The sequence below is a fragment of the Lathyrus oleraceus genome, chromosome 2 (assembly GCF_024323335.1).
Source record: "Lathyrus oleraceus cultivar Zhongwan6 chromosome 2, CAAS_Psat_ZW6_1.0, whole genome shotgun sequence".
NCBI classification, from domain to species: Eukaryota; Viridiplantae; Streptophyta; class Magnoliopsida; order Fabales; family Fabaceae; genus Lathyrus; species Lathyrus oleraceus.
This window is the reverse complement of record NC_066580.1, coordinates 387,378,495-387,401,685: the sequence shown is the minus strand read 5'-3', so window position 1 is coordinate 387,401,685 and position 23,191 is coordinate 387,378,495. Positions and strand designations below refer to the sequence as shown.

General features: G+C 38.5%; 1 protein-coding gene across 3 annotated transcripts; it reads right to left on the bottom strand.

Annotated features, from left to right (window-relative positions):
• Positions 1–1,120: 1,120 nt before the first annotated feature.
• LOC127119665 (uncharacterized) lies at positions 1,121–3,408 on the bottom strand. 3 transcript variants are annotated; one of them, XM_051049954.1, is made up of 5 exons: positions 3,272–3,408; positions 2,714–2,856; positions 1,846–1,916; positions 1,645–1,731; positions 1,121–1,552 (listed from the first exon to the last, which is right to left on the bottom strand). In XM_051049954.1, the coding sequence occupies exons 2-5, from the start codon at positions 2,820–2,822 to the stop codon at positions 1,289–1,291; spliced, it is 531 nt and encodes a 176-aa protein (XP_050905911.1). In that variant the 5' UTR covers positions 2,823–2,856; positions 3,272–3,408; the 3' UTR covers positions 1,121–1,288. The 3 variants fall into 3 exon arrangements, with proteins under 3 accessions (XP_050905911.1, XP_050905909.1, XP_050905910.1); XM_051049952.1 differs by having other exon boundaries at positions 2,714–2,874; positions 3,272–3,375; XM_051049953.1 differs by having other exon boundaries at positions 2,714–2,824; positions 3,272–3,373.
• Positions 3,409–23,191: the final 19,783 nt, after the last annotated feature.

The window sequence follows — 23,191 nt, the reverse complement described above, 5'->3', positions numbered from 1 at the left end:
GTTATAATAGGCTAGCAAGTATAACTAACAAAAATGAATAAGATAATGAATCCTTGAATAACCCTAACACGCACAATCAAATAAAATGAATACTTCACTTCTGTAAAAAGAAATGGAAAACAATCAAAATGCATCATAAAAGTTACTTTACAATTTGATAAAAATTGCAGAGTACCAGCAAAAACTTGATTGATTTCTCATTACAAAAGTAAAAACTAAATTTTGAATTGGTCTTTTTCTTATTGTGCAAAAAGAAACCTCAAATATTATAACATGCTAAAAGAGTTGAAAGAAAGACCCGAATGATGTTCTGCATACTCTGAATTTATTGTGGACACTTCATAGACTAACTTTTAAATTTGATGGTATTGAAACAGTGAATGGTCCAAATCTCAACTACAATTTTTTATATGCTACATGTGACGGCAAACAAAGATTAGGATATATGGAAATGATAGTTTGTAAATAAAATGACACTAATATCAAATTATATTATAGTCAGAAATATGACAAATTTAACACAATTAAGGTGAACAGATTAAAATAATAGAATCAATTGCAATCAAACAACATAAAACTCACATGCTTCAATCAAATTTCCAAAGAAAATCTGGACACACAAAATACCATAAGTTGAAGAGACTGAAGTGATGCATAAATAAGCCATTGAGAGTGGAGAATGCAAGCAAAGATGTGCAGGACAAAGAGACAGGTTCTGCTTTTTCACTTGTCTACATTTGATGCAACCTCGTTGTCCTCTTTCTTTCCTTCAAATTTCAAGTTTGGCAGCACTCTTTCTTTCCTTCAAATTTCAAGTTTGGCAGCACTTATCTGCTCTATAAGTTCCTTCCGTGTATACCTTCAAACAAATGGTATCTCAGTGCAAGTCAAATTGAAAATTACATCACAACTATTGAATTCTTGCAGCCAACAGAATTGTTATTCCGGCAACATCATTGCATGGATTCTGTGTTCTCTCTTAACATTTCTTCCATGTATTGCTCCTGAAAATTCTTCTCTTTTTTTTGGCAGATTTTGATGAGAATCACCTCTCAATGAGAGAACTTAAATAACAAGATTGACAATATTTGTGCCAATGACTCGGCCAGAAGAGAAAGGAAACAATAAACATCATAAACACCTTCAAAATTGATCAACTTCCCATAAAGAAGTTGAACACAGTAAGAATAATGACAGATTTATAAAAATCATACACAATAAATACCATAGGAATAATGTCAGATTTATAAAAATCATACATTTGAACAAAAAAAACTCATTTCATCTTCTAGAACATTTCGTGCTTCTTACCACCACCCTTTTTATCATTTTTCCCGTTGCCTCCTTTTCTTTTTCCTGTATTGGACACATTTTTTCCGGTGTCATGACCTCTTGTGGGAGTTGACTTCAACAAATGCTTCACGTCAAGTATACCATTTCTAAAACGACCTTCACTTAACTTCAAACCCCTATCCTGAGGCTTGTGTTTTCCAACTGGTTTTTTGCTGTTGCTACCACCAACCTTTCCCCCAAACCGTCCTAGAATCATACGCTAAGAGCCACAAATGGGACAAATATAAGGAATAATAAGGCAAGTAAGAGTTTTACAAACAAATGAAGATAGGAATGATAGAAATCAATTACCTCTTGGAGCATTTTTTCTTCTCTCTGCTTTTGTTTCTTCATCATTGGCCGTGCCACACTTAAAGGTAATCTCTGATTCTTGAGAGGCTGCATATTGGAAAACGAAAATCCTGAATTGTATGCATTGAGCATCCTGATAATATTACCATTCATCAAATAGAACATGATATAGAAAATAGAGCATCAACAAATAGACCTCACCTTCCCACCAAGGGAAACAACCTTCCTATCTTCAATCTTTTTTCGCTCTTTCCATGTCATATGCGAGTTGCCTAAGATATATTGCAATAAGTATCCATTATAACAAAGAATGTAACAAACCAAGTAAATATGCTTAGTTGCTTATCATAATTTATTTACCTCAAAATACCTCCAATTTAAAATAATGAAAGGATCTAATATTTATATTATCATTCAAACAACAAGTCAACAACAACAACAACATCCAAGCCTTATCCCACTAAGTGGGATCGGCTACATGGATCAACTTCTACCATAATGTTCTATCCAAGACCATGCTTCTCTCCAAATCGTTAATCTCTAGATCTTTCTTAATAATTTCTCTTATAATTTTTCTAGATCTCCCTTTACGTCTAGCTCTTTGACTTATCTTCATCTGATCTACTCTCCTTACCACAAAATCTACAAGTCTTCTCTCTACATGCCCAAACCACCTAAATCTATTTTCCACTATCTTTTCTACTATAGGTGTTATCCCAACACTCTTTCTAATATTGTCAGTTCTAAATTCTAATCTTATCGTATCTAGTCTTACCATACATCCAATACAACATTCTCATCTCTTTCTGCTACCCTGACTTTATTCTCGTGTTGATCTTAACCACCAAAATTAAAACATCCAAATTAATAAATAAATAAATTATTATTATATCATTTGAACATTTCAATGCGAAATCACAATGCAGTGCATTTTCTTATATAAAAAAATGAAAATAAAATATTGACTATATATTTCTAAGTGCATCAAAAATAGAAGGCAGAATGAGTGAGAAGATAAACAACATCGAATGGAAAATAAACTCAAAATGAGAAAAGGATAAGAACATACTGAAGTTTTCAACATCTTTCATAATTGTCCTTAAGTCCATTTCGTTTTCCTGCTTATTGGGATGTTCTCTTGGAGACACATGTTGTTTCTTCTTGTACATCTTTCCCATCACTGCTTGAAAATTGAAAAAGAGAAGCTTCAACCTAAAACAAAATTTGAAACTATAAACACAATCAGAATAGCAAATAGTTCAAATGAGTAATTCCAAAGCTTGAATTGAACCTCTTCATAGAAATACTACCACAACATAACTGATGGAGTAATAATCATGACTAAATAGAAATAAACTAATAACGATAGCTAAAACCTAATCGCAGCCAATAGTGGCGCGATCGCGGTTGTACGGAGGGGGAACGCCTCTGGACGGCGCGGATGTCACGGATGCATTTAACGAGAACCACACGGCGCATGTAGCTGCCATCACGGGGTTGCGCGTCCGTTATAAGGACATTTTTTGAAAAATAAAATATAAAAAATGGACAGAGAAAGAGAAACATGAAGAATCACAGAAGAAGGAGTAGGGATGGTGACGAAGTAATGAAAAATCACGTTACTAACCAGTGGCGTGTTTGAATTACAGTAGCGGCTGCTAGGTTGAAGGAAAGGGGAGAAATCAAACTTTGTAAACTGACATGATGATGAAATAAAAATAGGTAAAATTCTCCTTTAAACGAATTGATTTAAAAAATGTATTGGATGGAATTTTAGGATTTTTTTTTTAAATAATCAATTTTTTTATTTAAATATTAAAATAATTGATTTTTTAAATTAATTACCAAAATAACCATCTTTTAGTACTAATGCGTGAGTTAATCTGACACATCCAATTATTCCCTTCGTTCTTTTTAAGTGTCACTTTTTTAAAAAAAAATTATTCATTTTTAATTGTTACTTGTAAAGTTCAAGGTAGTATTAATTTCACTTTTGTCAAAATTACCCCTAGATAATTATTACATAGAAAAAAAAATGAATGTAATAAATAATTAAGGGTATTATAGATAAAAAAAGAATTATTGTTTGAAAAGTAACAATAATGATTAGTTTTCTTGATATGTATAATAAGTCAAAAAATGAAACTTAAAAAACAACTGATGAAGTACCATTTAAAGAAGGCGCTCAAGTATCTGCGCATGTTTGTAATGCTAATGGGCTTAGGCTCTCATGCATATGGCGCATGCAAGCGTTGATGTCACATGCATTGGCGCATGCATACACTACATCGGTGTATGCGCCAATGCATGTGGCGCATGCACTTTCCATTTTTTTATTTTTAAATTTTAAATTTTATAATTATAATTAATTAAATTAAATATTTAAATTAAATATTATATTATATTATAAAGTAAAAATATATATAATTGATAAGAAAATCAATTACTCACCCAATTGAGATGTCGTCTTGTTCCACATCCAGGTGCGTTAGCATGTCTTCGAGGTTTCTCACCATTTTCCTGAGGTGTTTAGGATCTTTGAGTGCTGACATGATGCAATGATGGCTGGAGGTCCAACGGTATTTGATAAATTTGTCATCATTTGTCCCTAATAGTTTGGGGGGGTATCGCCAACGGTGCTTCCGTAATTGAGTTCGGTGCTCATGTTGTCGTAGTTGGATCGTTGTGGTTGGGTGGATTGTGGACGGTATAGTTGTCCGAATTGGGACATTAAATCATTTTGGAAACGAAGCAATGGTTCATGTGTTGTATTAAAGTCAAATAATGGTTGGGTGTTGTGATAATGGGATGTTTAGGTGTTCATTAGTTGGGGGCTACGATGGCATGACGCTGAATCGTATGAATCATATGGGCTATAGACTGTTGTGGTGGTTGTGTATGGCTGTTGGTGGTTAGGGTTTGATTCCTGGTTTTGAGTTTGGGTGTGTGGTAAGAATTGGTTGTGAGGTTTGGTGTTTAGTAGTTTAGTGTATATGGTAGGGTGATGGTGTGAGGTTGGTCATTGGATTTGGGTGGGTTGACATTGTTCATGGACGAGGATTTGTTGTTGGGTGTATGATGACGAAGCTCGTTGGCATGGATCAATCAAATACCTTAGCTCAGACACAAATTGTGGCGTTGTAACCGATCTAAACCATGCCATATAATGTTGAGCTGGTCTAGCACCATATATGAATGGTTCGTTTAAGATGTGTTGCCATCGATTACTCCAATGACGACACATCTCTTTTGCGAAGTCTCTCCAGTCGGAATAATCTCATTGGCCATCAACTCTTTGTTTATTCCAATCTCCCAAACACGTGGAAGTTCTGGAATTTGTTGTTGCATGTCGAACCGTTATTTTACACGGTCACTCTGGTGCATCTCCATAATAGTGAACTGGATAATTGGTATTTTTGTTGTCCAAATTGCATCATCATCATGGTTAACCTGATTATCAATCCCAAATATGGCCTCCAGATAAATTGTACAAGAATATGACATGATTAGATGATATGTAATTGGATAATTTTATTAAAATTAAATGTAGAGTTGTGTAGTAGTATTACATCGTCTGGTCCAATGTGGTCTAATAGATTGTGATAGACTACTACAACGTGTTTCAGACATCTGTTGTAGTTTATCCCTTTAACTGACCACCTAGATGGAAAAGATTTGAAAAATATTATTTGCAGTTAATTGTAGTATAAAGTCTAATAAATTAGATGGTATAATTTTAAACTTACTTTGTTGCAAAAGGGAATGTGAATGGTTTCTCGTTGATCGGGGTGAGTGACGGTATTCTTGACCAACCCCATGCGTGTAGTAAATAGGCGCATGAATAAAAACGTACAAGTGTTTTTTTGGCGTTTTTACACAACGAACTATATAGATGGGACAAAACAGTTGAACCCCAACTATATGTGCTTACCTTATTTATGTTTCATAACAACGGCAAATACATTATATTTGTCGTATTACCAGTACTTTCAGGAAATAAAAAATTACAAAATAGAATCATAATATAACACCGAGCTTTAATTATCTTTTCATACTCAGTAGATTCTTCGTTTAATGTTATACTTGCATAATATTGTTTAAGATATTTTAAATTAATACCTTGACCCCTAGCTTGACCAGAAGTCTCTTCCTTAGTCGTGTCTTCACACAAAGGGGCATTCAACTATTCATCTCATATAGAGTTATCTTGGTTAACTCTACCATTTACGGTTTTACCACCAATACGTAGACCTAACAACATGTAGATGTCCTCAGGTGTGACGATACATTCACTGAAAGGAAGGTAAAATGTGTGGGTCTCGGGTCTCCATCTCTCTAACAAATCAAGAATAAATTTATAGTTAACCGAGTATGAGACTATGTTAAGTAGATTACCAAAACTGCATCCTCGAATATATGGTTCTATCAAAGGATCGTGTGGTACATATTCATGTACACGACATCGAAATCTCTTTGGGTCCTAATAAAACATAAGTAAGAAATAAGTAAGAAGAAATAATAAACAATAGAGACATTTTGTTACGAAATAAGACTAAGAATAAGAATAAGTAATAACATATAAATGTCATAATATTATCGATTGTTCCTCAATGTTCATCACCCATTGTCAATAGAGACATGATGTTGCAAAGAGATTAACCTTGGCAAAGTGATTGAGTGTTCTAGAGGTTGAGTGTTGTATAGGTTGAGTGTTGCAGAGGTCGAGTGGTGTTGGCATTGAGTGTTGTAGAGGTCGAGTGGTGCAGATGTTGAGTGTTATGAGTTGCTGCAATATTTATAGATGAGATAGGTTGGCAAGTTGCAGCATGTGAAGCATGGAGTAGGCGCCAAAGATAAGGGTGTGTGCATGTGCTTAAGCATGCAGGTGTTGGTGTAAGCCCTAGAGGCCAATACTTTTGGTACTTGTATCGAATAATTTATTAATAATAAAAGGTTTTTTCTTTATTATGTTTGTTTAATAAAGTCCCTAGAATAGCTAGTCCGTTTAATGTATCAAGTGTGACTTGATCATGAGATCACATTAAACATAAGGACACTATTCTTAAAGTATCCGTAGTCGGGCTTTATTGTGAAGTGGGATAACATTAAAGCATTAAGACTATTATGTATATAAACTGATGATCACGTCCCATGGATCATGGATAAGGAGTTATCAAGTCTTAAACATAGGTATGAATAATAAGAGTAATATTTATACCGGATTAACCCGCTATGAGAATACTATATAGGAAGTTATGCAAAGTGTCATAAGTTATTCTCATGGTGATAATGGTGTATACCACTCTTCGACCTGAAACCACTATGGACCCTAGATGTAAAGTCGAGTGCTTTATTGTTGATCCAACGTTGTTCGTAACTGGATAACCATAAAGACAGTTGATGGGTACTCCACAAAGCATGCTGAGGGACATGAGTGGCCTAGATGGAATTTGCTCATCCTGCATAACACGATAAATGTCTATGGGCCCAATATTGAACTGGACAAGGATGACATGGTCCATGCCTTGTGTTCAATATAGACATAAGGGCAAAAGGGTAATTTTACACATAAGTATTATCACAGAAGGTTTTGTCAGATCACATGACATTTTCGTGTCTTGGGTAGCAGTGATGTGTTGCTAGATACCACTCACTGTTTATTATGTTAAATACGTAATTTAATATAATTGCCAACGTCGCGAAAACCTACAGGGTCACACACAAAGGACGAATTGATGAGAGATAGAGTAACTAAGGAACACCGTAAGGTACGATGCACTTAAGTGAATTATAGAACATCGTAAGGTACGGTGTACTTAAGTAGAATACGAAATATGGTAAGGTACCATGGGCTTAAGTGATTTTGGGCATATTATAAGATATGGGCCAAAAACACTTAAGTGGGCTTTTTAGCTTGAAGCCCACACAAGTGGTTCTATAAATAGAACTCTTGTGTAGAAGCATTCATTGCGGTTGCATTTATTTTTGTTTTCTCTCTCTCTCTCTCACTCAAAGTCTTCATTCGTACCAACTAGCACTGAGATTGAAGGAATCCGTTCGTGTGGACTGAGTAGAGACGTTGTCATCATTCAACGTTCGTGATCGCTCCGTAGATCTGCATCAAAGGTTTTGATTGTCACAAGAGATCTGCATCAAAGGTTTCAACCGTCACAACAGGTAAATATTCTATCACTGATCATGCACATTCGTAAGGATCTCTAAAGGAGAAAATTTTAATTTCCGCTGCGTTTTGGACCGCAATTTTCCTTCAGTGGTATCAGAGCCACTTACGAAACCATGACTCGGATAGCTATTTATTTTCTGTATTAATATGATTAAAAGACAGAATGAATCAATTAAACGAGTAATTAAATTTGGCATCATGAGTGTACGAGTTGGATGATTGATGTTGACTATACTTCAGAACCGACATTAGTATGGTGAAGCAGCGATACATCGATCGTCCATAGGTTACGCAATTGAGACCGATCAACTTATATATGATATAAGTAATCCTAATGCAAAGTACGGTATATATGATATACTGTTTCTGTTTCGTTCATTCAAACACTAAATGGTTGTTTTCCTTTTAGCGATCAATGGTCATTTGCTTTGGAATCCGACGATAGTATGGTGAAGCAATGACCTGTTGATCAATCATACTGAATCAACAATCGAGGTGTGTTTGACGGTCTGAAATTGGCGTATTAGGGTTGGTGACGGCGCAAGGGTTATGCCGTCAAGGAGTTGTGAATTAAGGGCTTGTTGGAACACGTCTGCTGACTGTTTCAAGGCGTTGGTTTTTGGCCGCGTGACGATCGTCATGGACCTGTGACGATCGTAACAAGCTAGATGTAACGGTCGTCACATGCTTTGTGACGATCATCACATTCACAGATCCAGAATTCTAGGCGTTTCTGTTTTTGGCCACGTGACGTTCGTCATGAGCCTATGACGGTCGTAACATGCTTGCGACGGTCGTCACATTCACAGAGTCAGAATTCTCGGGGTTTTCCGTTTTGTGACTGTGCAAGAGTTGTGTTGATGCAAAACGACGCCGATTTCAAATGAATTGTTCATTAAAAACGTCCGCTGACCGGGCAGCGGAACCCCCGGCTAACTCTGCGCAGTGTGATCGATCGCCAAAATTTAATTTGGTTTTAATTAATTAAAAGAATTAAAATTAATAATAATAATGTGTTTGTTATTATTGTCTTGTGGTGATCAGTTATGACCTTAGTTATCCTTTATTTTGTTTTGTTTTTTAAATACAACCTGCGAGTCATGCATCTTCTTTTAATCTCTTAATGTTAACTTCTTTTCTCATCTCACTCCCTCGTATGTAAAACGAGTTTCTTCTGTAATGTAATGATATGAAGAAAGAGAAGAATTCAATATCAAAGGAGGACAATGTTATGAAGAAAGAGAAGAATTCAATATCAAAGGAGGACAATGTTATGAAGAAAGAGAAGAATTCAATATCAAAGGAGGACAACCTTGAAGATCTTGCTTGGAGAAGCTTAGATCGTTATTAGGTTAGCTTAGGTTCTCTCATTGGCTTGGGAGAACAATTGCGCTAGGGGCCATAACTGTTTCATTATGTATGTTGATGCATGTGTATGTATGTTGATGCATGTGAATATATGTTGATGCATGTGAGAGACGATTTATATGATAAATAAGTCGGTGAGATCATAACAATTACAATTCCCTCAAATTAAATATTAAGTTTATGCTTTCCAAGTTTTAGCACTCATCAAGACTAGTATCGGATAATGTAGGTTTCGCCTACGCGAGGTGCATGTTCTATATTAGTAAGGTGCGATGGGATAATTGTAATATCCAACTGCTAAGACAATGGGTCAAACTTAACTAAACAAATTATAATAATATTATATATGTTTGCTTTCCAAGTTTTAGCACTCATCAAGACTAGTATCGGATAATGTAGGTTTCGCCTACGCGAGGTGCATGTTCTATATTAGTAAGGTGCGATGGGATAATTGTAATATCCAACTGCTAAGACAATGGGTCAAACTTAATAAATTATAATAATATTATATATGTTTAGAAGAAAGAGTTGGGAATGATCCTTATGATGGATTGGAATAAGGAGTTATTCACCCAACTAAAAATTTCGAGAGTTGTATGAGATACAATTCGGAGTTCCTACCTAAATAACCTAGTTTTGTGTAATCCGCCTATGCGGACATAGGACGAAGTGAAATATGGATCTCGACCCACTAGAAAATCTTTCAACGGGATTTTCCGAATCAAATGATGAGGGTCATTTGTTTTGAGTAAAATAGTGGGAACATATTTAATTAAAGGCCTAATTAAATATGTCAATGATACTTATATTTTCATTAACTCTTATGAAGATTACCATGACAACAAACACCTCTAACAACATTTTGCGATCAATCCTTGACAAGGAAAAATTGTCTGGGACAAATTTTCTAGATTGGCACCGAAACCTGAGGATTGTCCTCAAACATGATAAAAAGCTGTATGTCTCAGAGAAACATGTTCCTGAAGAGGAACCTCCTAGTTCTGTACCTAAGGCAGAAAGAGATGCTTATAAGAAGCATGTCAATGATGCCAATGAAACTGCTTGTCTCATGCTAGCTACCATGAACTCAGAATTGCAAAAGCAACATGAGAACATGTCAACGTTCGATATGATCGAACACCTGAAAATGCTCTATCAAGAGCAAGCAAGGCATGAGAGGTTTGAAGTTTCAAAAGCCCTTTTTCAAAGCAAGTTAGTTGAGGGAGCCCATGTAAGTCCCCATGTGCTCAAGATGATTGGGTACGTGGAAAACCTTGAAAGGTTGGGTTTTCCCCTCAGAAAGGAACTTGCGACTGATGTGATCTTGCAATCGTTGCCAGATGGATTCAGTCAATTTGTCCTAAATTTCAATATGAATGATATGGACAAATTTCTTCCTGAATTGCTAGCCATGTTAAGAACTGTTGGAGAATAGCCATCCAAGACGCAGCGGAATTTAAAAATTTCTCCATTTAGTGATCCTTACGAATGGGCATGATCAGTGATAGAATCGTTACCTCTTGTGGCGATTCAAACCTTTGGTGCAGATCTCTGATAATGATCAAAACCTTTGATACAGATCCACGGGGCGATCACGAACATTGAACGATGACAACGTCTCTACTCAGTCCACACGAACGGATTCCTTCAATCGCAGTGTTAGCTGTTATGAATGAAGGCTTTGAGTGAGAGAGAGATACGAAATTCCAACTCTTCAGTTGTGTTTTCTGTCTCAATGAGTTATATTGCTTCTACCCAAGGGGTTCTGTTTATAGAACCACTTGTGTGGGCTTCAAGCCAAAAAGCCCACTTAAGTGCATTTTGGCCCATATCTCATAATATGCCAAAATCACTTAAGTATTTGGTACATTACCATATTTCGTATTCTACTTAAGTACACCGTACCTTACGATGTTCCTTAATTATTCTATCTCTCATCAATTCGTCCTTTGTGTGTGACCCTATAGGTTTTCGCGGCGTTGACAATTATATTAAATCACGCATTTAACATAATAAACAGTGAGCGGTATCTAGCAACACATCACTGCTACCCAAGTCACGAAAATGTCATGTGATCTGACAAAACCTCCTGTGATAATAATTATGTGTATAATTACCCCTTTGCCCTTATGTCTATATTGAACACAAGGTATAGACCATGTCACCCTTGTCCAGTTCAACATTGGGCCCATAGACATTTATCCTGTTACGCAAGATTGGCAAATTTCATCTAGGACACTCATGTCCCTCAGCATGCTTCGTGGAGTACCCATCAACTGTCTTTATGGTTATCTAGTTACGGACAACGTTGGATCAGCAACAAAGCACTCGACTCTACATCTAGGATCCATAGTGGTTTCAGGTCGAAGAGTGGTATACACTATTATCACCATGAGAATAACTTATGACACTTTGCATAACTTTCTATATAGTATTCTCATAGCGGGTCAATCCGGTATAAATATTACTCCTAATATTCATACCTATGTTTAAGACTTGATAACTCTTTATCCATGATCCATGAGACGTGATCATCAGTCTACAAACATAATATTCTTAATGCTTTAATGTTATCCCACTTCACACTAAAGCTCGACTACGGATACTTTAAGAATAATGCCCTTATATTTAATGTGTTCTCATGATTAAGTCACACTTAATACATTAAACGGACTATCTATTCTAGGGACTTTATTAATCAACCATAATAAAGAAAATGCCTTTTATTATTAATAAATAATTCGATACAAGTACCAAAAGTATTGGCCTCTAGGGCTTACACCAACAAGAACTGCCGAGCAGAATCTGAAGACAAAAGGGAAGTCCATTCTGATGATCGGAAATGGAAAGAGACAGAACAAAAGGCCCACCAAGCAGGGTGATAAAGGGAAAGGCAAGGAAGTTGCCAAACCCAGACCCACTGTTGCTGCTTTGAAGCCTAGTGGAGGCATAGCAAAGGCAAGCACCTGCTTCCATTGCGGTAAGACCGGACACTAGAAGAGAAACTGCCCAAAGTACCTGGAAGATACGAAGAATGGAGTAGAGACTTCAACTTCAGGTATTTTTGTTATTAAAATAAATTTATCTACTTCTGCATCATGGGTATCAGATACTGGATACGAAGAATGGAGTAGTTGTGAGCATATTATGAAGATATGAGTGAAATGGGTTTATATAGAAAATAAGCAATGAAGAAAAGTTTAAAAAAATGCAAACATGAGGGGAAGCATAAAAGATTTTAACCTAATCCCAATAAATGTGAAACCCAGTGTGTCACGCCATTATTACGCATGTTCATAAAGTCTCACCACTAAGAACCACGCACTATCAATTGACAAGACAAGCATTTAATGCAACAACTGTTCAGAATCAAGAAGACCAATCAATAAGATTACTTCTGATCAGAACCTTTCTGATTCATGAAACTTCCTCACTTCATAAAGCTCATGTTTCAGATTCAACAAATAAATCAACAAACAAATTGTCAGAATTTCATCTAGAGTTCTGAAGACTTATCATTCTGGACAAAAATCCATAAATAAGTTTTTCAGAATGAAAATGAATCTATCTTCAGCAAGGGGTTTTATAAATATATCATCCCATTGATGGTCTATATCAACAAATTATAAGTGAAAAATACCCTTCTGAACATAGTCACGTAAAAAGTGATGTTTAGTTTCAATATGCTTAGTGTTGAAGACAGTTTTTAAGTGTCGGGTTTTGTTATCGTATCCACAGAGATTGTAAGATATCACTGCCGTTCAATGGTTGAATTAATCTTAACTTAAAGTAACACTAGGGTTTTGGGTTTTAATCAAGTTATCTTGCATACAAAGTAATTAATTGCGGTAAAAGTTACGTTTTGATTAATATGAGAAATATTGTCAGAGTTAGGTTTCAATGATTACATTTGCTTTGCATGTTTTTGCACGGTCAACAATATTATAAACTCCTTTAGATGATAAATAATTTCACAAAGTCCTCTCAATGCGTTTCTCTCGAACACCCATTGTGAGTTTTGTCATTTTGATCCATTGTTTCTCTCGAACACAATCTATCAAAAAGACAACGTTTTGGTTCAACCTTATGGTGAACAAAATCATTCGTTACTATCTCTAGCTAACAAACAAGTTTGGATGAAAACCTAGGTCAAGAATCGGTAAACATCTCTCGATCAAATACCAACACAAAGAGTTTTAAATAGAAACAAAGTTTTCATCATATATTTACCGTTAAAGAGTTTACATATGAGGATCCTTACATTTACACACAAAGCTTGGAAATCACCTACATCTAACCTTGACAAATGGAGACTTAGCTACTCATTTTCATGGTAGCTTGGTCGGCAAGTGAGAAAAGAGGGTTGATCAACATCCAAGTCGAATGATCGAAGTTGGATGGGAATCCACCGTCTTTTTGTGGAAGATGGTTGCTAGATGAAGAGAAATGAAATTAGGGCATAAAAAATCCCTCCAAACAATGCTGTAAAATATCTAAGAGAAAGTACAAAAAATGGAAAAGTTGGTAAAAAGTGGTATGGGCACAAAAAGTGGCACCTGCTACTTATAGACAAGTGCAGAACTGTCACGTTCGCTAGGCGAGCAGAATGGCTCGCCTAGCGAAGGCCAAAAATGGGCACAAAATGCCCCTGCGCTCAGAGAAAACTGGGCCTGTGAACTGTCATGTTCGCCTAGCGAACAGACCTTCGCCTAGCGAAGAACTCGCTTCAACCTTCGCCCCAGCGAGGTTGAAAGGTTTTGCTACTGGAATGCTCGCTGGGGACTCGCTAGAGCCTCGCCTAGCGAGCTAGTGCTGGCTGCTCTTTTCACCAAAACAGACTGAATTCGCTGCCACTTCGCCTTCAGTTCGCCTAGCGAATTAATTAACCAATTTACTGGAGCCTTTCGCCAGGAGCTCGCCTAGCGAAGGTTTTGCTTCGCCACATCCTCGCCTAGCGAGCTGGCAGATAGAATGCTTGTTTGCTTTGGTTCCTTTGCCAATTTTGTTGTGTCTTCATTATCAATTAATTCATGCCTTTCCTGCACAATAACACACACATCAAAGGCACCAAGCTTGTTTATCAATGTAATGCATTCCATGTAAAATGAATGTGGTTTTGACCACATTAGCAAGGTATAAGAGTGAAAGATGCCCACATATGATAGCTCAAAAAAGGACTTTTGGGCATCTAACAACTCTCCCCAACTAGATTCTTGCTTGTCCTCAAGCAAAGTATGCCTCTTTGAAGAACAAGAGGATTTGCTTTTAAGAAAACGGTTTCTCCGAAGTTGGATAAACGGCTCAAACACAAGCGAAATCCGTAAATACACGTTTCCAACGGTTGTGAATAAAATAATACATAAGAACTAAAACTTAAATAGCAATGCAAAATATATATCTATCTACAACAATGCTATTCTGAATGAATCATCCTATCTCTCCTCTTCGAATAAGGAATGAAGATTTTGCGCGTTTGCAACCGCGGGACTAATCTCACTCACTAACAAATAATGAAGAAATCAAACAGATTCATACAATGTCTAATCAATTAAAAATGCTACTGTGGAAGCAAAAAGATCACTAAGGGCTTTTCGGTTGAATCTTGGTCAGGTTAACAAACAAGGGTCATTTCTAAGGCCATTGAAACGAAAGTGCCGATGCAAAAGAGACATTCACAGTATTATTCACACTACTCGACTTGTTTCATCTGTTTCTTATTTGTAACCTTCACAACACATATTCCACAACTCAACTCTTATTTTTCACTATTTTTCTTCCAAGCAAGCATTCATTTTCATTCTTTATATTTTTGTTCTTTTCTTTCACATCAAATGTACAAAACAGATGTTTCTTTTCTATATTTTCTATACATAAATTTTTCTATGCTTGCTCGGTTTTTCTTTTCTTTTTCAAGAGTTGTGGTGCTTACCAATTCTTTTTCGTTCTCCCCAACTTATTTCTTCCACACCCTAAGTGAATGCTCTTACCTTTTTACGGCAAAAGAACAATAATCAATAATTTCCGGGTTGTAAAAAAAAAAAAATTTTTGAGATCTCGCTTTATTTCAAGCCGAGATTCAACTGTTCAGGCTCAAAGGGGTTAACAAATACTCTCTCTGCTCACAGGTAAGTTGTTTTTGGATGTAGTTGTGCTCGAAAGAAAACAAGTGCCTTGATCATTTCTAATTGCTTCCACAATTTCACAATAATAAAAGACAAATAATGAATCACATGAATCAACAAAACTTATTAGAATCCAGCATTTAAGTGAACAATGGAGGTTTCCTCACACTTTGTGGTTTAGGTTCTAGATGAAACATTCATTCAATTATGTTGCACAAAGACAATATTCAATTTACCAAAAAGAGTAAAGTTCCTAATGCATTCTAAAATTCTAGCCGACGGTAACCATGTACCTTAGCTTCATTCACTTGTTATTCTTATCATTGCCATCCAAGCTCGGATGCACCTTCATTGGGTACTTCTTGAGGAGCAACCAATCTAGAAGGGTTTGCCACTCATTCAACCAAAATTTTATTAAACACACAAAATTAACAACAAACATAAATAACATTAACTGAAAAATAAAATTTTTGTTCGTGGGGGACAAAACACCCCAATAGTACAACCCATGGTCAAAATACAAAATTCAAAAGTACAAATAAAAATGCCATAATAAAAACTGAAATACAAAAACAAAAACTTAACCCACAAAGGGCTCAAGACTCCTCCTCACTACCGGCCTCAGAACCGGTCGCCTCATCATCATCCTCATCATCATCATCAGCTCCCACCCCCTCAGAATAGACTGGCACGTCCACGGGCCAATTTGCATTACCCAGAAACTGCTCCCGTGTCATCAAAGCATGTGCACCACTACCCTGCAGCTGCAAACGCTGCATCGAGTCGTGCATGTCAATCATAGCCCTCTGCGATGCTGCCATCCACTGGAAATTGTATTCACACGCAGCCCGCAGGTATGGATCGACCCTGGGAGTAGAAGCACTAGGACCATCAGAAACCCTAGTGCTTCCTGAGGCTGCACTGCTGCCGGTGGCCTTAGCTCTGCAGTATTTTGCCACATACCGGTCATCAATAGGAGCCGGGATCCTAACCTGACCCCGAGACGGAAGTCGCACTCGTGCCTTAATGCACAGGCTCATAATCAAACAAGGGAATGCAAGGGGGCAAACCTTGAGGTAAACGGATTTGGAAAGGAGAAGTGGGAAGTGTTTGCAATTGACCGACACACAAATGTTGTTGATATGGATGCACGGTAGAGAATTTGAGAAGGCAAATCGCACACTTCAGCAGAGCAGTTCAGAAGAATTTTTAGGGTAAGGGCAAAACTGCCCTGCTGAACTGTTTAAATATAACAGTACTGGTGCGCTCGCTACTGCCTCGCCTAGCGAGCAGCCAGCGAGCGCGCTCGCTGCAGCCTCGCCTAGCGAGCTGCAAGCGAGCATGACAGCAAGTGCTTTTGCAAATGCAGCACTTGCATGTCATCCAGCCTGAAAAACATAAAACATAAAACAGGAAATACTTACAATGTTGGGGTGCCTCCCAACTAGCGCTTGTTTAACGTCGGCTAAGCTCGACGGTGCGATGCTCACAGAGGAGCATCGAGCGGCTGAGCACAACTCTCGCGATCCACATGACCGCCGAGATATACTTTCAATCGTTGGCCGTTCACGGTCCAACTGTCTTTCTCGTCCATATCTTCAATGATAACGGCCCCGTACTCTTTGACTTCTTTCACCCGAAATGGCCCGGACCATTTCGATTTCAACTTCCCGGGAAACAACTTCAACCGGGAGTTGAACAATAAGACCAATTGTCCGGGCACGAATTCTTTGGTTCGGATCTTTTTGTCATGATACTTCTTGGCTTTTTCCTTGTACAACCAACTTGAGTGGTATGCGGCATTGCGCATCTCCTCCAACTCAAGTAGTTGTACTTTCCTTTTGTTACCGGCCGACTCATTCTCAAAATTTAAAAATTTTAGGGCCCACAAGGCCTTGTGCTCCAATTCAACCGGCAAATGGCAAGTTTTACCAAATACCAATTGAAAGGGAGTTAGGCCAATTGGAGCTTTAAAGGCCGTACGGTAGGCCCATAATGCTTCGTCCAATTTTTGGGACCACTCTTTTTTAGAATTGGACACGGTTTTTTCTAGGATTCTCTTAATCTCTCGATTAGAGACCTCCGCTTGCCCGTTAGCCTGAGGGTGGTACGGAGTTGTCACCCTATGCGACACACCATAATGTTTTAGAATTGTTTCCAAAGGTGCATTGCAAAAGTGTGACCCTCCGTCACTTATCAACACTCGGGGAGTTCCAAAACGGGAAAAGATGTTTTTCTTTAAAAATTTTATCACCGTTTTGGCGTCCGCCCGAGGTGAGGCAATCGCCTCAACCCACTTAGAGACATAATCAACAGCTACAAGCATGTACTCATTCCCGTAAGAGGGTGGGAAAGGTCCAACAAAATCTATGCCCCAACAATCGAACACTTCCACTTCTTGGATATTTTGGAGAGGCATCTCATCTCTCTTACCTATCCCACCACTTCTTTGGCAACTGTCACAACTTTGCGCATGGGTATGTGCGTCTTTAAAAATAGTTGGCCAATAAAATCCCGATTGAAGAATTTTAGTGGCCGTTCTAACCCCATTATAATGACCGCCATAAGGCGAGTTGTGACAATGCCAAAGGATGCTCTGGGCTTCATCACCAGTTACGCATCTCCTTAACAGGTTATCGCTACCCAACTTAAACAAGTATGGGTCGTCCCAAACATAATACTTCGCATCCGAAAGGAACTTCCTCTTTTGGTTCGAAGTTAGATCGGCCGGCACACAACCACTAGCCTTGTGGTTTGCAAAGTCTGCAAACCACGGCCTAACTTGAACCTTAAACAATTTTTCATCAGGAAATTCTTCCCGGATTTCCTTTTCAGATACGGTAACCTCGACATTCACCAAGCGGGATAAATGATCCGCTACCAAGTTTTCCGACCCCTTCTTGTCTTTAATTTCGACATCGAATTCTTGTAACAAGAGGATCCAACGGATGAGCCTTTGCTTCGAATCCGGCTTGGTCAGCAGATATTTAATCGCCGCGTGGTCGGTGTACACCACGACTTTAGACCCTATAAGATAGGACCTAAACTTTTCTAGCGCATACACTATTGCGAGTAGTTCTTTTTCCGTTGTGGCATAATTTATTTGAGCCTCGTTAAGAACCTTACTCGCATAATGTATAGCATGAAAAGTTTTGTCCTTTCTTTGGCCAAGTACCGCTCCAACGGCATAGTCACTCGCGTCACACATTAGTTCAAAATTTTCATTCCAATTGGGAGCGACTATTATTGGAGCGGTAACCAATTTTTCTTTTAAAACCTCGAAAGCTTGCAAACAATCGTCGGTGAAGAGAAATACCTGATCTTTGGCGAGTAAATTGCTCAAAGGTTTAGCCACCTTTGAGAAGTCCTTGATGAAGCGCCGGTAGAACCCCGCGTGCCCCAAAAAACTACGGATGCCCTTCACATTGACCGGAGGGGGTAATTTTTCAATTACGTCAACTTTAGCTCTATCCACTTCAAGCCCCCTTTTAGAGACTTTGTGGCCCAGCACAATCCCCTCGGTCACCATAAAGTGACACTTTTCCCAATTTAGCACCAAATTAGTCTTCACACACCTTTCCAACACCGTCTTCAAATTTGCCAAGCATAGACTAAACGTCCCACCAAACACCGAGAAGTCATCCATGAAGACTTCCATTGTTTTCTCTATTAGATCGGCAAAAATAGCTTGGACACATCGTTGGAATGTCGCCGGCGCATTGCAAAGCCCAAAAGGCATTTTTCTGTATGCGAACACTCCAAACGGACACGTGAAAGCCGTCTTCTCATGATCAACCGGGTCAACCGCAATTTGGTTGTACCCGGAGTAGCCGTCTAAAAAACAGTAGTATTGTTGGCCCGATAGTCTTTCAAGCATTTGATCCATAAATGGGAGTGGAAAATGGTCCTTACGAGTCGCGGTATTCAACCGTCTATAATCTATACACATTCTCCATCCCGTTGCTACTTTAGTCGGGATCAATTCGTCTTTGTCATTACGGATTACGGTCATTCCACCCTTCTTCGGAACCACGTGCACGGGACTAACCCACGGACTATCCGAGATCGGGTAAATCATTCCCGCATCCAAAAGCTTCACCACTTCCTTTCTTACAACCTCTTTCATCGTAGGATTTAAGCGGCGTTGTGGTTGAGCCACCGGCTTGAAATCCTCCTCCATCAAAATCTTGTGCATACAATAGGATGGACTAATTCCTTTAAGATCGGAAAGAGTCCAACCCATAGCTTCTTGATTTGTCTTTAGCACAAATATGAGACGGGCTTCTTCTTCAATTGTCAAAAGGTTGCTTATGATAACCGGCTTGTCCTCGGTATCATCAAGGAATACATATTTCAACGTCGAAGGTAACTCTTTTAATTCAATTGACGCTTTCTCGTCAATTACCTCCTTCTTCAAATTTTCTTCCTCTACTTCCCACGGTTGTAGGTCTTCCAAGCTATCAAGTTCCTTCAAGCATTCCTCAAGAGCTAGCTCCTCTTCAACAGTGAAAACCTCCAATGAGTCGTCGAGAGCTAACTCCATAGGAGATATCTCGTGAATATGCTTTGAAACTTCCATAATAGCGTCTTCGATCACATCGATTCGAAAGCTATCATGTCTATCCTTGGAATGCTTCATCGCCTCGAATAGATCAAAGGTGACCTCCTCATTTTGAACACGCACCTTCATTAAACCGTCATCAACATCAATCATCATTCTTGCGGTCTTCATGAATGGTCGGCCCAATATGAGCGGAGCATCATCATCTTCCTCCATATCAATTACAATGAAATCCACCGGGAAGAAGAATTTGTCGACCTTCACCAACACATCTTGGGCTACGCCATGAGGATGGGTCGTCGACTTATCCGCCAATTGTAATGTCATTCGGATGGACTTAATCTCGATGTTGCCAAGCCTCTTGATAATTGACAAAGGTATAAGATTTATGCTCGACCCCAAGTCAATAAGTCCCTTTCCGACATACACATCACCAATTTTAACCGGCAATGTAACTCTTCCCGGATCAACCTCTTTCTTAGGAAGCGTCCTTTGAATGATGGCACTACAGCTCGCATCAAGGACGATGGTCTCCGGTTCCGTATACCTCCGCTTTTTGGTTAGTATGTCCTTCATGAACTTGGCATACTTTGGCATTTGTTCCAAAGCTTCAGCAAACGGAATGTTTATTTGTAATTGCTTAAAAATATCCATGAACCGGGCGTAATGCCGTTCATTCTCCCTTTTTGACGGGGCATGAGGGTAAGGAAGGTTTTGGACAGGAGTAGCGCTCACTACCTCCTTCCCTTTCGCTATTCTAGCGCTTTTCCATCTCGGCTTCTTCACTACCTCCCTTATTACCTCATCATTTTTATTCTCCTCAATCTCCACATTTTTTCATTTTCAACTTCACCATTATTTTTATTCTTTTCAACCACTTCCTCATCACTCCACACTCCTACTTCACCATCGACATTTTCTTCCACTATCTCCTCCTCAATCTCCTTCTCTTTCTCTCTTTTTTCACTCTCCACTCTTTTTTCGTTTTCACTACCCAACTCCCTTCCACTTCTCGTCACAATCGCCTTACAATGCTCCTTAGGATTTGTTTGCGTATTGGCCGAGAAAGAAGGACCGGTTTGTTGTTCAGCTAGTTGCTTGGCAAGTTGCCCAACTTGAGTTTCAAGATTTTTTATGGCCGCGTCATTACTCTTTTGATTGGCCATTGACATTTGCATGAATTGCGTCAATGTCTCTTCCAATTTAGAATTGACTACCGGCGGTTGTTGAGATTGATACGGATTTTGGGGAGGATTTTGACGGCTAGAAGAACCACCTCCATAACCTTGGTTATGATAATAGTTGCTTCTAGGTTGGAACCCTTGGTATTGTTGTTGTTGTTGTTGTTGTTGAGGGTGCGGTTGATAAGGTTGTTGTTGTCTTGGTTGATAGTCCCGTTGATTTGCCATGTAATTTACTTCGTCAAAACCGGGAGGTGGACAAAATCCGGTGTCATGTTCACCTTTACAAAGTTCACAACAAGCTATTTGTTTAGCTTTTGACGGTTCTCTTAACTCTTTGATTTGTTGCGTTAAAAGTTCCACTTGTTGTGAGATGAGCTTGTTTTGGGCAAGTATGGCATCATTCGTCCCTAACTCAAGCACTCCCGCCTTCTTCAAAGAATTTCCACGACTTTGACTTTGAAGATCATTCAAAGCCATACGGTTGATAATGTTGGTGGCTTCTTCGGCACTCTTTGACATCAACGAGCCACCCGAGGTGGCATCCAACAACGTTTTGCAGTTAGGTTGAAGTCCATTTCTGAAGATATGGATTTGAGTTAATTCGTCAAATCCATGCCCTTTGCATTTCCTAAGCATGGACTTGAATCTCTCCCACGCTTCATTTAAAGATTCATTGGTTCCTTGAGAAAACACCGAGATGGCCGTCTTTGATTCCATGAATCGGTTATGGGAGAAAAATCTTTCAATGAATTTCTCTTCTAACACATTCCAGTCGGTCATTACAGCAGGTGTTTGATCGAGATACCAATCCTTCGCTTTACCGAGCAAAGCGTGGGGAAATAAACGTCGGAACAACGGAAGCTCCTGAGCCTGATCCACTCCGGCAGCCAATGCTATCTCATAAAATTTTGTGAGAAAAGCAAATGGGTCTTCATGGTCCATTCCGGTGAATGGACTCCCATATAATAAATTCAGAGTTCCCGTCTTCATCTCAGCTTGCCTTCCTGTGTGGTTAGCAAACTGAGCGGTGTTCCTTGGACTGTTAATACATGGAGTGGAAATCGGTGGTGGTGGTTGTGGCTCCATGTTTGGTGTGAATGGGTGGTGATTTGTGGTTGAAGAACTTTCTCCTTGCTCTTGGCGTAGCCTAGCCTGTTGCCTCCTACGTCTCGTTTTGCTATTGAGCTTCCTTGCGGTTCTCTCGATCTCAGGATCAAAAAGAAGTTCGTCCACAGGGATTTTCCCTCGCATAAAACGTAAGCTGCACACTAAACCAAACGAATTACAAGCACAAGTCAAAAATTCACAAGCTAAAACTTAAACTACCATTGCGATGCTTGCAATATCAATTACAATCCCCGGCAACGGCGCCATTTTGTTGAAGACAGTTTTTAAGTGTCGGGTTTTGTTATCGTATCCACAGAGATTGTAAGATATCACTGCCGTTCAATGGTTGAATTAATCTTAACTTAAAGTAACACTAGGGTTTTGGGTTTTAATCAAGTTATCTTGCATACAAAGTAATTAATTGCGGTAAAAGTTACGTTTTGATTAATATGAGAAATATTGTCAGAGTTAGGTTTCAATGATTACATTTGCTTTGCATGTTTTTGCACGGTCAACAATATTATAAACTCCTTTAGATGATAAATAATTTCACAAAGTCCTCTCAATGCGTTTCTCTCGAACACCCATTGTGAGTTTTGTCATTTTGATCCATTGTTTCTCTCGAACACAATCTATCAAAAAGACAACGTTTTGGTTCAACCTTATGGTGAACAAAATCATTCGTTACTATCTCTAGCTAACAAACAAGTTTGGATGAAAACCTAGGTCAAGAATCGGTAAACATCTCTCGATCAAATACCAACACAAAGAGTTTTAAATAGAAACAAAGTTTTCATCATATATTTACCGTTAAAGAGTTTACATATGAGGATCCTTACATTTACACACAAAGCTTGGAAATCACCTACATCTAACCTTGACAAATGGAGACTTAGCTACTCATTTTCATGGTAGCTTGGTCGGCAAGTGAGAAAAGAGGGTTGATCAACATCCAAGTCGAATGATCGAAGTTGGATGGGAATCCACCGTCTTTTTGTGGAAGATGGTTGCTAGATGAAGA

Coding starts and splice junctions, on each gene's coding strand:
- LOC127119665 (XM_051049954.1), bottom strand. CDS start 2,822: ATGGGAAAGATGTACAAGAAGAAACAACATGTGTCTCCAAGAGAACAT. Junction 1,732..1,845: donor TTGTTTCCCTTGGTGGGAAG/GTGAGGTCTATT, acceptor TCCAATATGCAG/CCTCTCAAGAATCAGAGATT. Junction 1,553..1,644: donor AAGAAAAAATGCTCCAAGAG/GTAATTGATTTC, acceptor TGTGGCTCTTAG/CGTATGATTCTAGGACGGTT.